This window comes from Anabrus simplex, chromosome 2 (genome assembly GCF_040414725.1).
Source record: "Anabrus simplex isolate iqAnaSimp1 chromosome 2, ASM4041472v1, whole genome shotgun sequence".
In the NCBI taxonomy this organism is placed as follows: Eukaryota; Metazoa; Arthropoda; class Insecta; order Orthoptera; family Tettigoniidae; genus Anabrus; species Anabrus simplex.
This window is the reverse complement of record NC_090266.1, coordinates 807,213,243-807,226,946: the sequence shown is the minus strand read 5'-3', so window position 1 is coordinate 807,226,946 and position 13,704 is coordinate 807,213,243. Positions and strand designations below refer to the sequence as shown.

The 13,704-nt window shown below is 37.7% G+C and overlaps 1 protein-coding gene across 1 annotated transcript in view; it reads right to left on the bottom strand.

Moving 5' to 3' along the window:
* The window catches only part of LOC136864473 (heat shock 70 kDa protein 4L), a 247,875-nt gene that overhangs the window by 60,216 nt on the left and 173,955 nt on the right, over positions 1-13,704 (bottom strand). Inside the window, exon 9 of the mRNA XM_067141491.2 lies at positions 7,393-7,673. Coding sequence (XP_066997592.2) covers positions 7,393-7,673 — 281 coding nt within the window. The remainder of the gene's footprint in view (positions 1-7,392; positions 7,674-13,704) is intronic.

Sequence of the window (13,704 nt, the reverse complement as noted above, 5' to 3'; positions counted from 1 at the left end):
GCAGGGGCTGCCTACTCCAAGATGCCATAGTCCAGGAGAGATCCAGCAGCAAAATCCCGTTACGAGATAAGTATTATGAGTTGCATCGTAATGAATTTGAGATCAATTGATGGAAAATATTTATATGTGTACAGGAGTGCTAGAAGTAAGAGATGTAGTGCCAATGAAAGGATATGTGAATATAAATGCCAATTATTAGCCGATGAAATGTGCAAATTTATGCTATATAACTATGGTGCTAATGTGGTAATTTTAAGGTTAATGGAAACTAGATCTGATTGAGTATTTGTGCATGTTTAGTGCCAATCCATACGGGTAGACCGTGAAGCGTTTAACCAGTTGTGGTTGTAGAAAATGTAGGCGAGATATAAGACGTAACCTAAAACTTCAGGTCAATATGTGTAGCAATCATGGCCAGTACGATAACTGTATTGTAAGGAAATGTTTGAAATATTACGAAGTTGCAGTGTATGAGAGAATAATCAGGTTATTAAGTATTGCTACCGTAACACAGAGGTTATGTAAGTGGAATTGAACGAAGATATTTTTAAATATGGAGGTATCTATATATATATGAAGGAAATGGAATGTTAATGTGGCAAGTTGTAATTAGAGTGAGGAGATATGTTTCTGTTCGTTGCTTAAGAATGGGATAGATGATTGAATTGCGAATTCCTGTGTTGCATATTATATTTATATTTGGATTAGCACTGCAAGTGAAGGATTTAGGCCATGTTCAGTTGAATGTATGTCTCGAGTCAAGCATAATGTGTCTCGTAACTTTCAGCGGAAGATATTGAGAGGTTACGTGTTTGTTACACATTACGTAATATATATATATATATATATATATATTCAGGAATAGAGTGGAGTCTCGCACATTTGCATATTTGAAGGTCAGCGCGTTAACGCTAATATGAAGTACAGTTTACTTTGACAAAACCTTGGCACAGCGAAGAGATATTTGAAAATATGTAAATATATTGGCACACGAATAGGAATGCATGGCACGATTGTCGCAGGTTATACTGACGTGCTATCATATCTATGGCACTCTGTAGTAAGATTATTTGGCTTATTTTGTACATATGGTGATGTACTGTTTTAATTTATTCATTTTGGGTTATGACACGAATATTAATAACTGCATGGGTGTTTTGAACCCAGATTTAAACATGGTAATGCTTATCTCGTAACGTGATGAGTCACAAACAAGAATCCGAACATGTATCCAAGTAAATTTGGTCAAACAGACCGAAAAGAAAGATGAAACCTAAATAATGCCCCAAAGAAAATCCCAAACAATATTAAAAGAAAGATACTCCACTCCTCCTTGGATTAATAAAGTTTTGATCCCTATTTTTCCCCTTGTATCAATTTAAACATGGAAGATATGGTATATTTCTGAAACTTAACAAAAATGTAAGCAAATATGATGATAATTTAAAGATTTTTCAAATATGTTTATCTCTGAAGTCAAGCATTGGTGAATATTTGTAGTTTCACACGATTTTTCCTTTCTTTATTGCCGATGGATGCACATTATTCAATTTTATAATACATTAGCATGCTAATAAACTAGATATAGTTTTGATTTCGCGTTTCTATTGCTTAAGTAACTTGTAGTATATAGTAGTATGATAATATATGGATTTATTGAATTAATTTATGCTAAATACTAGGTGATGATTAGATAATTTCCTTCACGTTTGGATACGGAGTGACTAGTTGAATGGACGGATACTCTTGAACGGAATCTACGATTTGTCAAAAGCATATGGGATTATAATGAAGCGAATTTACCCTGAGAAGCGAATATGCACCATGTTGTTGTAGCTCGTGTTCATAAATTATATCCCAGTTCAGAGTCTAGGTATGATTTACGACCCGATGCTTTGAATTTTGTAGCCGGAGCAATATTTAAACATGTATATATTCAGTTAATGCTCCAACGCGGCGTAATAGAGGAAATCACCGCGGGAACATTAATAAACGAAAGGTGCATTAAATTTGGTCGCCCACCGTGGCGCAACATAAGACAGAGGCATCGGGAAAGGTAGCAAAAATTAACTGGTGCACAAGCGACAACGATCTCTAAAACAAAATATTCCAGATTTTAAGTCACACTAAAATATTGTACAATACCTGTATGTAATCTGAATGTGTTGAATGAAAATTTGCTGCTGCCCTAGTTTTGAGCTAAAGTTATTAAACTAATGATTCTGCTGATCAAATTTTTACTGCAAAACGCCGTGTTACAGCTGTTTTCGCTGTACACCTTAACCTACATCGTAGTAAGAGGTAGCGCCCGATAGTCCGGCATTTTCGGTAATCCGGCACCGGGCCGGTCCCGAACGTGCCCGACTATCGGACTTCTACTGTATACATAAAACCCACGCACACCTCAAATACAATTGAAAGATTCCATGCACCCCAACACACAAAAGAGCAGCATACTACAGTATGATACAAAGAGCATTTAATATACTGTTAACAAAAGAAGATTTAAATGAAGAATTACAACTAACTCATAACATAGCTAAGAACAATGGATACAAGGAAGAAATGGAAAACAAAATTATTCATAAAATAAAATTCCAACCCAAAACTAAATTAATAAAAAATAGACAAACCCAAGAAAGATTATGCACCATTTACTTTCAATAATGTAAGCAATGTTTTTTAAAAACGCAACTTAATAGCATTTAAAACTACATACAACAGTACAATATCATCCACAACATTACGACAATCAACAGTAATAATAAATACAACCACTCAGGGGTATACCGTATTAAATGCAATAACTGTGAGACAAGCTACGTTGCACGTACTGGTAGGAACTTATTATAATGAACACAAACGCTGTAAAACACGATCATTTTTCCTCACTAGGTCAACACATCAAAGATTACCAACACAGGTTCATGAATATCGAAAATAACATGCAAATCCTGAACATAAACCCGAAGGGCCCCCTGCTCAATATAATAGAAGAATTTTACATCTCTAGATCAATATACTAATCCTAATTTCAATAATTTCAAAATAAATGAAATCACAGAAAAAACTAACATCACTTTCCATACAGTCATCCCCACTCTAAAAACAGTTACCTTATGAAAAAAAAAAAAAAAAAGGACTCGACAGAACCACCGAATGACACACCTAGCTCCACCCCAACCTCACAACAGCAACTCTCCCTACCCGCCTGCCCCTTCCCCTCATAGCAGGCGCTGTAAGCCCAAGACGAACATGAAGCAGTACACAGCGAGCTCTCATACCAAACGCAACTCAACCACGCCAACAATAGTAAGTACATATTTAAATTAGCACATACAATCCTTAGACATTCCTCCAATATAAAATATCACTCAGACTCAATCTTATCCTCCACAGAAAATCATAACACCAATGCACATCTACAGATGGGAAAGGAGCTACCACCGTGAGTCTAATGCCACTCAAAATTTATGAATGTCACAGGACAAAATGATTCGATTTTAACTTAAAATAAGATTCAACACACAGCAGAGCTGTATATATACATTTTTATCCCAGTTGTATCTACACGCCTGGAACCTTTTTTAATTTTGAGAAGAGTTTTATTGTATGCACATATATGAAGGCAATGTTTTAAAAATATAAATAATAGGATAACTTTACAACCAAATCATATTATTTAAGTTCAAAAACATCAACCAAATACACAACGATGACAAAAGACTCAAATACAGAAGTCAACTGACGAACTGAGCAACATGCAAGACACGAACTTTTATGTGCAATTAAGTGTTCTTATATATATGTTGTTTTTAGTCTTAGAAGTTAGCTTTAACTTAAGATAATGTTGTACAAACCAATTTTAAGTTTAAAGTATGTTGTTATAGAGACATACTTGCAGCGTTGCATAGTGGCACACGTCTGTTTCCGATTTGACATGCCCCATTTGGACGTATTTAAACATTTGTTATCATATGGCATTTCCCAGACAAAGTAATATCAATCCTTGCTTGATGTACTATATGTAAATGTATTGTTCATCTGAGGATGACCCAAAACTGGGGGTCAAAACCGGTACTGTAGTATAATAACTATAATAAACAAGTATTGATAAGGTGGAATTCCTTTCCTATTTATAACTGACTAAGCGGTAATAGCAAAAATTCACGACGTGATAAGTAAGGTGCTTTTATATAGATTCAATACGACGAGAATTGCGACTTCGATTTACGGCGTGCTAAGCAGGAAGCAGGAAAACTTGTTAATGAGGAACGCACTAATGAGGTTTCACTGTATATATGATTTGCTCTTTATCAGAAAGCTTTGTAGTTTCCTGAATATTAACACTGTAGGCATTAATAAGAGCTGTAATAAAGTTGCAAGCAGCCAAAACGAAGTAAAGAATCCAATGCGATCACCTGTATGTGGAATAGCCATCAGCCATGGAGAACTTTACCGTATAGGACTCTCCGTCCCATATACACAACTGTAGGCAGCTGTATGTTTTGGGGAAAAGAGGAGAACCGAAGGAGTGGAGAGGGAAGGAGAGGCAAGACAGCTACTGGCTGTGAGCGCTGACATGTGCTGGCATGTACTGTACAACTCAGAGCACGCACTGCCAACTTTGAGCTCCCAAATGCCCCCTTAAAAAAGACTAGGGAAAAATTAGACCACTACCTGTTTCAGCTTAAAAGGACCTTCATGAATATGTATAAATCAAAATTCGCTGTCTGACTTCCTACCGTTTCCTTGTCTGTGGAAGGGGAAAACTTAAGCAGAGTGAAAGTTTTGTGATGCAAGTTATAAATATCCCAATGCAACATAATTAACACAACATCTACGGTTCCGTAAATATGTTCCATATTACAAAATATGTGTTTACATACTTGTAAATCCACGTCCGTACCAATGAGTGCCAACCTTCCCCTAGTAATTATGACTGTGCGATAGGTCAAACAAACTGGGAGTGTGTTCAGAAAGTGCTATCTCCAGAGCAATCCAGAACAGAAACATTTAATTCCTTTAAATGTTTTACCCAACCCGATCATGGGCACATTCCGTGCATCTTTTATTATACTTTTCTTGAGCTTTTCCCACAACTTTCCCATGGTGGAAATAGATTTTGAACACTCTCCTCAAATGTAAGTAGCCAAGAGTGCAGTAATACCTCATCTCTCCCCACAGAAACAAAGAGCAATGTAGACGCAGCTTTTGCAAAGAATTTATGCAACCAACCTGTCTTCAAATAAATCTGATTCCGTGCACTAGAGTAACAGACTCAAATTGTGAGACACCCAGAGTATTAGTATTTTTGAAGGTACAAAGCAATTAATACAAAACACCACTGCTTTAGGCCTAACTGATGGTTGGACAGATGCATCAGGTCATGTCATAAGTAATCACTATTTAAAGTTAAAAACTTCATAAGTGATCCATATTGAACTAACAGTAACAATGTTAAAAAAGGAAAAATGTTCCACCTTTTCAATACAATAACACTGTTGCACAAATCAATGTAGCAACATATTTAATTTATTAAGGGACAGGTTTCGACATCTGTCGATGTCATCATCAGCCTACACACACAAAAAAAAGGCAAGAAGTTAACACAATGGTAGCACTTATGACACTTTTCTTGAATTAAAAATAGTTCATGTAAAGGTTCTTGAGCACTCTTGCTGATCTTTAGGACCATTCCATGCATAAAAAGATAAGCAAGAGTGCTCAAGAACCTCTACATGAACTATTTTTAATTCAAGAAAAGTGTCATAAGTGCTACCATTGTGTTAACTTCTTGCCTCTATTTTTTTTTGTGTAGGCTGATGACATGGGCAGATGTCGAAACCGGTCCCTTAATAAATTAAATATGTTGCTAAATTGATTTGTGCAACAGTGTTATTGTACTGAAAAGGTGGAACATTTTTCCTTTTTTAACATTGTTAAGTAATCACTATTCAAGTGGTGTTTTGCGTTTGTACCAAGGAGTAGAAAGAGGGGACACAGCATACATCAGCTGTGAAAAATGAAATTGTTGCAGAAAAAGCTTAAGGCATATTTGTTACAGTAGTTCGGGATAACACGTCTAAAGAAGAGCTAGAGGCAAGCACAAAACAATATCCTCATATTTCTTGTCTAGTCTACCACATCAGCCATCTTTACCTTTAGTCCTTCATATATATGCAACTACCTGCATATGTGTGTAGTTCTCTTGGAATATGTACGTTTACCTTTTCTGTACCTGTACTTAGGTCACCTGTTAACAGACAGCTTTTTGTTGCAACTCTGCATGCCACACTATCCTGTGCTAATCTTTTCATTTGTATGTAACTCCTGCATCTACCCTAATCTGCCATGTTCAGGCCTTGGTCTACCCCTATGATTCTTACCGCCTACACTTCGCACAAAAATCAACTGTACAAGTCCTCAATAACATAAGACTGTGTCCAAACATTCTCTCTCTTCTTCTCGTCAAATTACACCAATCAATCTACTCTCATCAACTAAATTCGGCATCTCTTCGTTTGTGATTTGATGTACCAATCTCACCTTTAGCACTGTTCTGTAACACCACACTGCAAAAACTTGAGTTCTCCAATCTGAACCAGTCTTAGTCAATGTTTCATTTTCATATGACGACAGGCTCCAGAGGAAAGTCTACAAAAACATCTTTCTAACCCCTATATCAATGTCTGAAGTGGGCAAATTTCTGTTCTTAAGAAAGGCTTTCCCTGATGTGGTAGGATGGGTTAGGGGTACGAAGGGAGCGGCCGTGGCCTTAAGGTACACCATTTGCCTGGTGTGAAAATGGGAAACCACGGAAAGCCATCCTCAGGACTGCCGACAGTGGGATTTGAACCCACTATCTCCCGAATACTGGATACTGGCCGCACTTAAGCGACTGCAGCTATTGAGCTCGGTCATACAGATTTCTGTGCCTTTCTAGGTAAGCAATACCTATCACCTTCTTCAGAAACTAACAGCTCTGTCCAATCAACATTATTGAATGCATTTTCTATATTCCTTTTTTGCTAGTGGCTTTATGTCACACCGACACAGATATGATCAAAAGCACCTTCCTTTTTGTTTTTTTCTTTGTACAAATTAAATGGCAGCAAAAAGGTAGATTTTTGTACAAAAAAAATTAGGCAACAAAAGAGCATATTGTTTTATGAAAAATTAAAAATAAACCACTGAATGTACCGAAAATAATTTACAATATTGAGATTTATCATAATTTTCATGTTGCAAGGGCAAACGCTGCTGCTGATACCTATGGAGAAGAGTTCCATCTCTCTACTCTTCCTAGCACATGGTAGTGATGTTCATGGAAGAATCTTATCACTTTTCACTAAACTATATACAATGAAGGAGCTACCTGTTTTATCTTACCTCATTACCAGTATGGTTCTGCTGTGCAGCCTGCTGTTGTGACTGTTGCTGCTGGGACTGCTGCTGACCTGTTGATCCATCCACATCATTGTTCAAACCCTTCTGAGACTCACACTCCTGCATTTCAGATTCTTCATTATCTTGATCACCAGGCTCACGTTTCTCATATATTTCTGCACTGTTTATCACCAAAATACCATTTATATCTATTCGCACTTTAACCTTTACTTTCTGGCTTTCACCCTCTGCTGAAGGTCTTACTCCATTTATGACAACATGACCTGTAACATATATCATACTGTAAAAGATACACAGGAAAAAAAAGAGAGAGAAAGTCAACACACACACAAAAAAACAGGTGCGGATAATTTATTTCAAATGCTTTCTCTAAAATACTACTTCACAAAAAAAACCAGGCGAGGAGAATTCATTTCAATGCATTTTTTTTAACTTTAATTAGTACTTTACATGGGCCCAGTGTATTTTAATCATACATATTAGAATTCTTTGAAGGACAGGAAAGTTTTATCGAACTAATGCTACCTCTGGAGTGAAGCATGTCAAATGTATTTATACTATCAGAGATTTCACTTGTCCTATGTTGTCTCATATCCAAACAGTTCTAACATTGTCACTGAAAATACTTCAGTATAGCACAGATGACATATGGAAGAGTTAAGGAAGTAATAACGCAGCCCATACTAGAAGCAGCACTAGATAATGACAAGTCGTAAGCCTATGGAATACGATTATTATTACACTATTTAAAAACTTTATACACTATCAGGGAACATCAAGGACTGTTGGTACACACTCTTTCTCCTCCTCAGTGCTGTAACTGCAACTAAACCCCCATCAAAGAGGACAGTTGGTATGTAAAAACAGAGAAGTCAATTGTCATTCTGATATTCTTACAGCTGATGTAAGTTTTGTGTTTTTTTTCATCTATTGCTTGACTAAGTCAACCGAGTGCTTCTATATTACAGTAATAACAGTTTTGTAATAAATCTCTTTCAAATTATATATTACCAGAAATGCAGGTCCAGCGGAATTCTCGAAGCATTTCAAACTTTAAAATATGCACCACACGCAAGCAGGCAGCCAGCAACAGCGATCATGTGGTGAGTGATCTAAGAGCAAGCTCCAGCTGCTCAAGGCTAAGTTGTGAGACTTGTCGAACATTCCATTCCTTCATTCATGAATTACTATCATAATTATTAAGGTACAATTAACATCACTGTATGCCTCATTTTATTGTCTACAAGACTACCAAGTCTCATTAAAATCCATCACATATTGGACGAAATGGCTATTTTCTGCGACTTCAGTATAAATAAGGCCCGAGCACCAGCCTAAAACAGTCTTTTGCCACAGTAACCAGGATGGCAGACTGCTGGTGGTTGCCAGTGCTACAATACATCAAAGGTATTTAGTAGAAGTCTTTGATACTCTCCAAAAATAGTGGGAACGAATACTGAACGTCACTGTCTCCGGACTTATCCGTGTAGTGCGCGAGTACGATACCTTCAACATTCTCAAGCGACTAAAATATTATCAGAACTTAGAACTCTAATGTTCATTAATTGTACATCGCCAGCTTCTTGAGTAGAACTTTGAAATACTAGTAACTTTCTCAACTTGACAGTGCTAGTCTTCATGTGAAATAGTTTCACATTATTTGTGAACGTAGGACATCATGTGAACGGAACCTATTTTCACTATTCAAAAATTGAGTTAATAATACTCGACGTCACACTTTCTTGTATCCCCTGCAATAACTACTCTCTTTCCTTATCTCCTGCAATATCTACTAACGAAGTTTTACTAAATAAACTAACCTCTAGAATCAGTCATCCACTCTGTGCTGAATTTTGAGGCGTATCACATTCTTAATTTCAGTACATAGCATTAAAATTAAGCGATTTTATTTGAGCCCTTATTTCTAGCAGTTAATTATTGCCATCTGCCATGTTATTTACGCATTTATTATGGAAACATTCTCTGGAGTGGGACAATGATTCTCTTTCATTTCAAATTGTATTTATAGAACACTAGTCGACTAGTATTACTTTTTTTTTGCAACCGACACACAGGTCTTATGGCGACGATTGGACAGGAAAGGGCTAGGAGTGGGAAGGAAGCAGTCGTGGCCTTAATTAAGGTACAGCTCCAGTATTTGCCTGGTGTGAAAATGGGAAACCACGGAAAAACATCTTCGGGGCTGCCGACAGTGGGCTTTGAACCAACTATCTCCCGAATACTGGATACTGGCCGCACTTAAGCGACTGCAGCTATCGAGCTCGGTACTAGTATTACTAAAGTGGGCCGGTGTAAGGTTGCACATAACAGCTGCGCACAAAGCTGGTCACACTGCAATGGCGCACGAAGAACAGCTGATTGCGCAACACGCAAGTTTTTAAAAACGTGGGAGAAATGCTACAAATGCTATTTATGGCCTCACGATGATACACAATACAAATGAAATCGGCCGACAAAAATCGAACTTTTAACACACCAATTAAGTTTACAATAAAATATTTCATCACAAAATTATAGGAGATATACTACGAAGTTCTTATTATCGTGATTTTAGAAAATACGGAAGAAATCTGCCGACAAGAATCTCACTTTAAATACACCAATAAATGTTAGAATAATATACACCGGTGCTAACAAAAGGTTTCAAGTAAAATCTATAAAATTTGCGAAAATTCAGAAACTTTTTTTCATACCCGATTCACATAGGTAGAGGCTCGATACCCTCCTGCCATCACTACCATCACCTTCGTTGTCATTGACATCGTCCTCTAGGCAGATCATCAACTGACAGTCACTGATGATGCCATGTATTGCCATTGCCGAGTTAATGAATGTTGTGACATGGCTAACTTTCACCCTCCACAAAGCCGCATCCATTCGAGCAGTAATCTCCTGGAACAGTCCTTCCACTTCAGCAACTGTGAAGGGCTTGTTATGAATGCGTACGTAATGTTTTACTGCACCCCATACCATACCAAATCAATGAGGTTGAAGTGACAGAATAATAATAATAATAATAATAATAATAATAATAATAATAATAATAATAATAATAATTTTGTGGGGCTATTTCTAGCTGGGTGCAGCCCTTGTGAGGCAGACCCTCACATGAGGGTGGGCGGCATCTGCCATGTGTAGGTAACTGCGTGTTATTGTGGTGGAAGATAGCGTTGGGTGCGGTGTGCGAGTTGCACGGATGTTCGAGACAGCGGAACACCCAGCCCGAGCCACTGGAATTAACCAATGTAGGTAAAAATCCCTGACCCAGCCGGGAATCAAACCCGGGCCCTCTGAACTAAAGGCCAGTACGGTGACCATTCAGCCAACGAGTCTGATGAAGTGACAGTGGTACGGCGGCCATCTAATAAAATCGTGGCCTTGTTCCTCCGCCACCTCGTCGACTAATTTAGTCGTACACATATGCGCTGGGATATTTCTTTACTGCAGCCGTTCCACTAACAGTTCCTTACGGACTCTCGAAGTAGGGGTCTTATCCATTATTACGGAGTGGTAGGTGCATTGTCCATAACAATGATAGAAAGGACAGAGCTATATAATCGTACACCTGTTTTCGTATTGCATCAGCCTGGAAAGAATTAATTCCTGTTACAGGAGATAGCTTAATTTCTTTCCTGGAGTGCTGTGAAACAAGTCCCTACTATCAGCCTCGTTTCTGCTACTGCTATGTTTCCATGTCCCTTTTTCCTTCTTTTCTTGGAGGCGTACACCTGTCTGAATAACAGTACGCTTTGAAAGGCCTAATGTTGGACATATGCGTTCCACAACTTGATCTGCAGGAACAGAGAGACGGCTATACAAGCGCACGAAGTTCCTCTCCCTCTCGTAAAACTGAAGAGTTCTCGACACTAATTCTATTGCCTGACTATTAACACGTTCAGGACCTGCTTCTGAGCGGGACACTTGAATGCCTGGACTGGCCATTTTCATGCCCGGCCCTCTAGACGTGCATCACTTAATACAATTTACAATTAGTCCTAAACTATAAATGTTAGAAAAATGATACTTTGTGCTTACTTCTTGTGAATATTTAAGGTGTGATATATGGTGTGACAGGTTTCAATGCAAGTCTAATTTTATACAGCCTATCTGTATTTTCGGCATAATGATTACCATCACCGAAGTGAAGAAATGAAAGAATATGAAGGAAGCGTATTCGGAACATTGTTTTAGAAAAATATGTGAGTATGAATAACAGGGTCTTTGGTCCAGTACATTTTTATATCAGGATTTTGGACTAATCGGTATCCACGATTGGATGATCGAATTCTTTGGGAAAGGCCGGGGTGCCGCACTTATCGCTTGACTCGCGTATAGATTGGTCTGTTCACACACATACTGATAAAATTCGTCATTCATGAAAATACTCACGTACCTCAAAATATCCTGCTTATTTTCTATTTGAACTTTTATACCTGAATTCTCTGTAAATGGTGGAACGGGTGGACAATAACTAGGATGATATGTATCAGGCACTTCACTTTTCTCTATAAGCATATCGGATTCGGGAATCTCTATTTCTTCGTCACTCTCACTTTCACTATCTGAGTCTATTTCAGGAATAAGTTCATCACCAGAATAATCATTGTGAACAATATCTAATCATTAATATTCCGTATAAAACTTTGTATTATAAGCCATTATACTACACTCTGTAAGAACGACGACACGCACTGCATTGGAATCTCAAGTACCGACTTGACGCGCGAGGAAGTTCCGAGATTCTCCAGCTAAAATTGCTGAGATAATCATGAGCCCACTCAACGCGAGGGTTATCTCAACACGGTCAACCAACTTCCTGCTACAACCAGTAACGCTGACTAAGGTGTAAGAATGCATAGATGACGAATATAAACAGCATTGCTTCGCGCGAAACATTAAACGTCTTACGCCGTCCACGGCCCGCAATGAGTTAAGGGCCACTCCGCTGCGCAAATGATTATCACTTTGCGGTTCATGACTATGTTGTTTCCGTGACTTCGCACCATATTTGTTAAAATAAAATTTCACAATTATCTAACAAAGAAAACAAAACTTTCATAAACGCGTGTATCACACTTGACCATGTGCTAGCAGTGACGGACACTTCAATACGGTAGTCAAGTTACAGATAGCACCACTGTACTACCCATATTGCCAACAACAATCTACTGAAAATAGTTGATATTTATTTTCGGGCTCGCTTAAACCTTCTATTTTTTTAAATCCTCATATTTGTGTAAGGAAATAACATATAAGCACTATATGGAATTAAATACGAATTAACATGAATAAAATGCGTAACTGTATCTGACATAAAAAGTTGTAGGTTGGCGATTCTGACTGACGGGTGACCATTTAATTTCTGTAGTGGTGCCAAGATGAATTACAACTGTCAAGTGCAACCTTGTGCCGGCCCAAGTATAACAGACTCCGAAATAGTCTTCGAGTTAAAATGTTGACGAGAGCCAGCTAGTGCACATAGAAAAAAAAAAAAAAATTCCAAACCGAAGATGATCGAACACATTCAATATAATCGCTGGTATGCAGAAACGTTGATAACTGAAAAAAATAACCCTTGCTTAATTGCTTGTAATCCTATAACCAAAGGATAATACACAGTTTATTATAAGACTATTCAAGGGACAGAAAAGACTTGTCATTACAACGGAGTTCTCCCTATATGCCATCCTCCCAATTATGGACTACTACTGCTTCCTTTCAGTGAAGTGGATAAAAATTAGGACCTCCTTGGCCCAAACCCACATTCAAAAAGAAATTCTCAGTGCATCAAATACTATGGTGCAGGTCTGTAAACATACCACACAATTTTAGACAAGAACGCAGAGAATTTGGTTTTGAAGTAACCTAAACAGGAAAAAAATAAAGTATTTTTCAATCCTGAATTCTCTTCCAGTTGGTCGCACCATTGCTCCTATTTGGAGAGACCACTTCCCCATTTAATAATGTACAATACAAAAACCACTACCGAATACACTGCAGAGGTTAGTACTGTTTTATTGCTCTGGAAGGATAGTAGGGGCAATCTTGCATATTTACTGGTCAAAATTCACAATAAGGTAGAAAAGTATACAAATAAGTCAAAAAACAAGCACTTCACACAACCATACCACTTGTTCTATAAGAAGCACCAAATATTTCAGTATTCTTTCTTTCCATTATCAAATGGAAATTTGATCTATGAGTTTCTAGAAATCTCCAACTTCTGTTTCAAGGGCAATAACAATCAAAAGCTATGTTAATCATTTGAAGTAC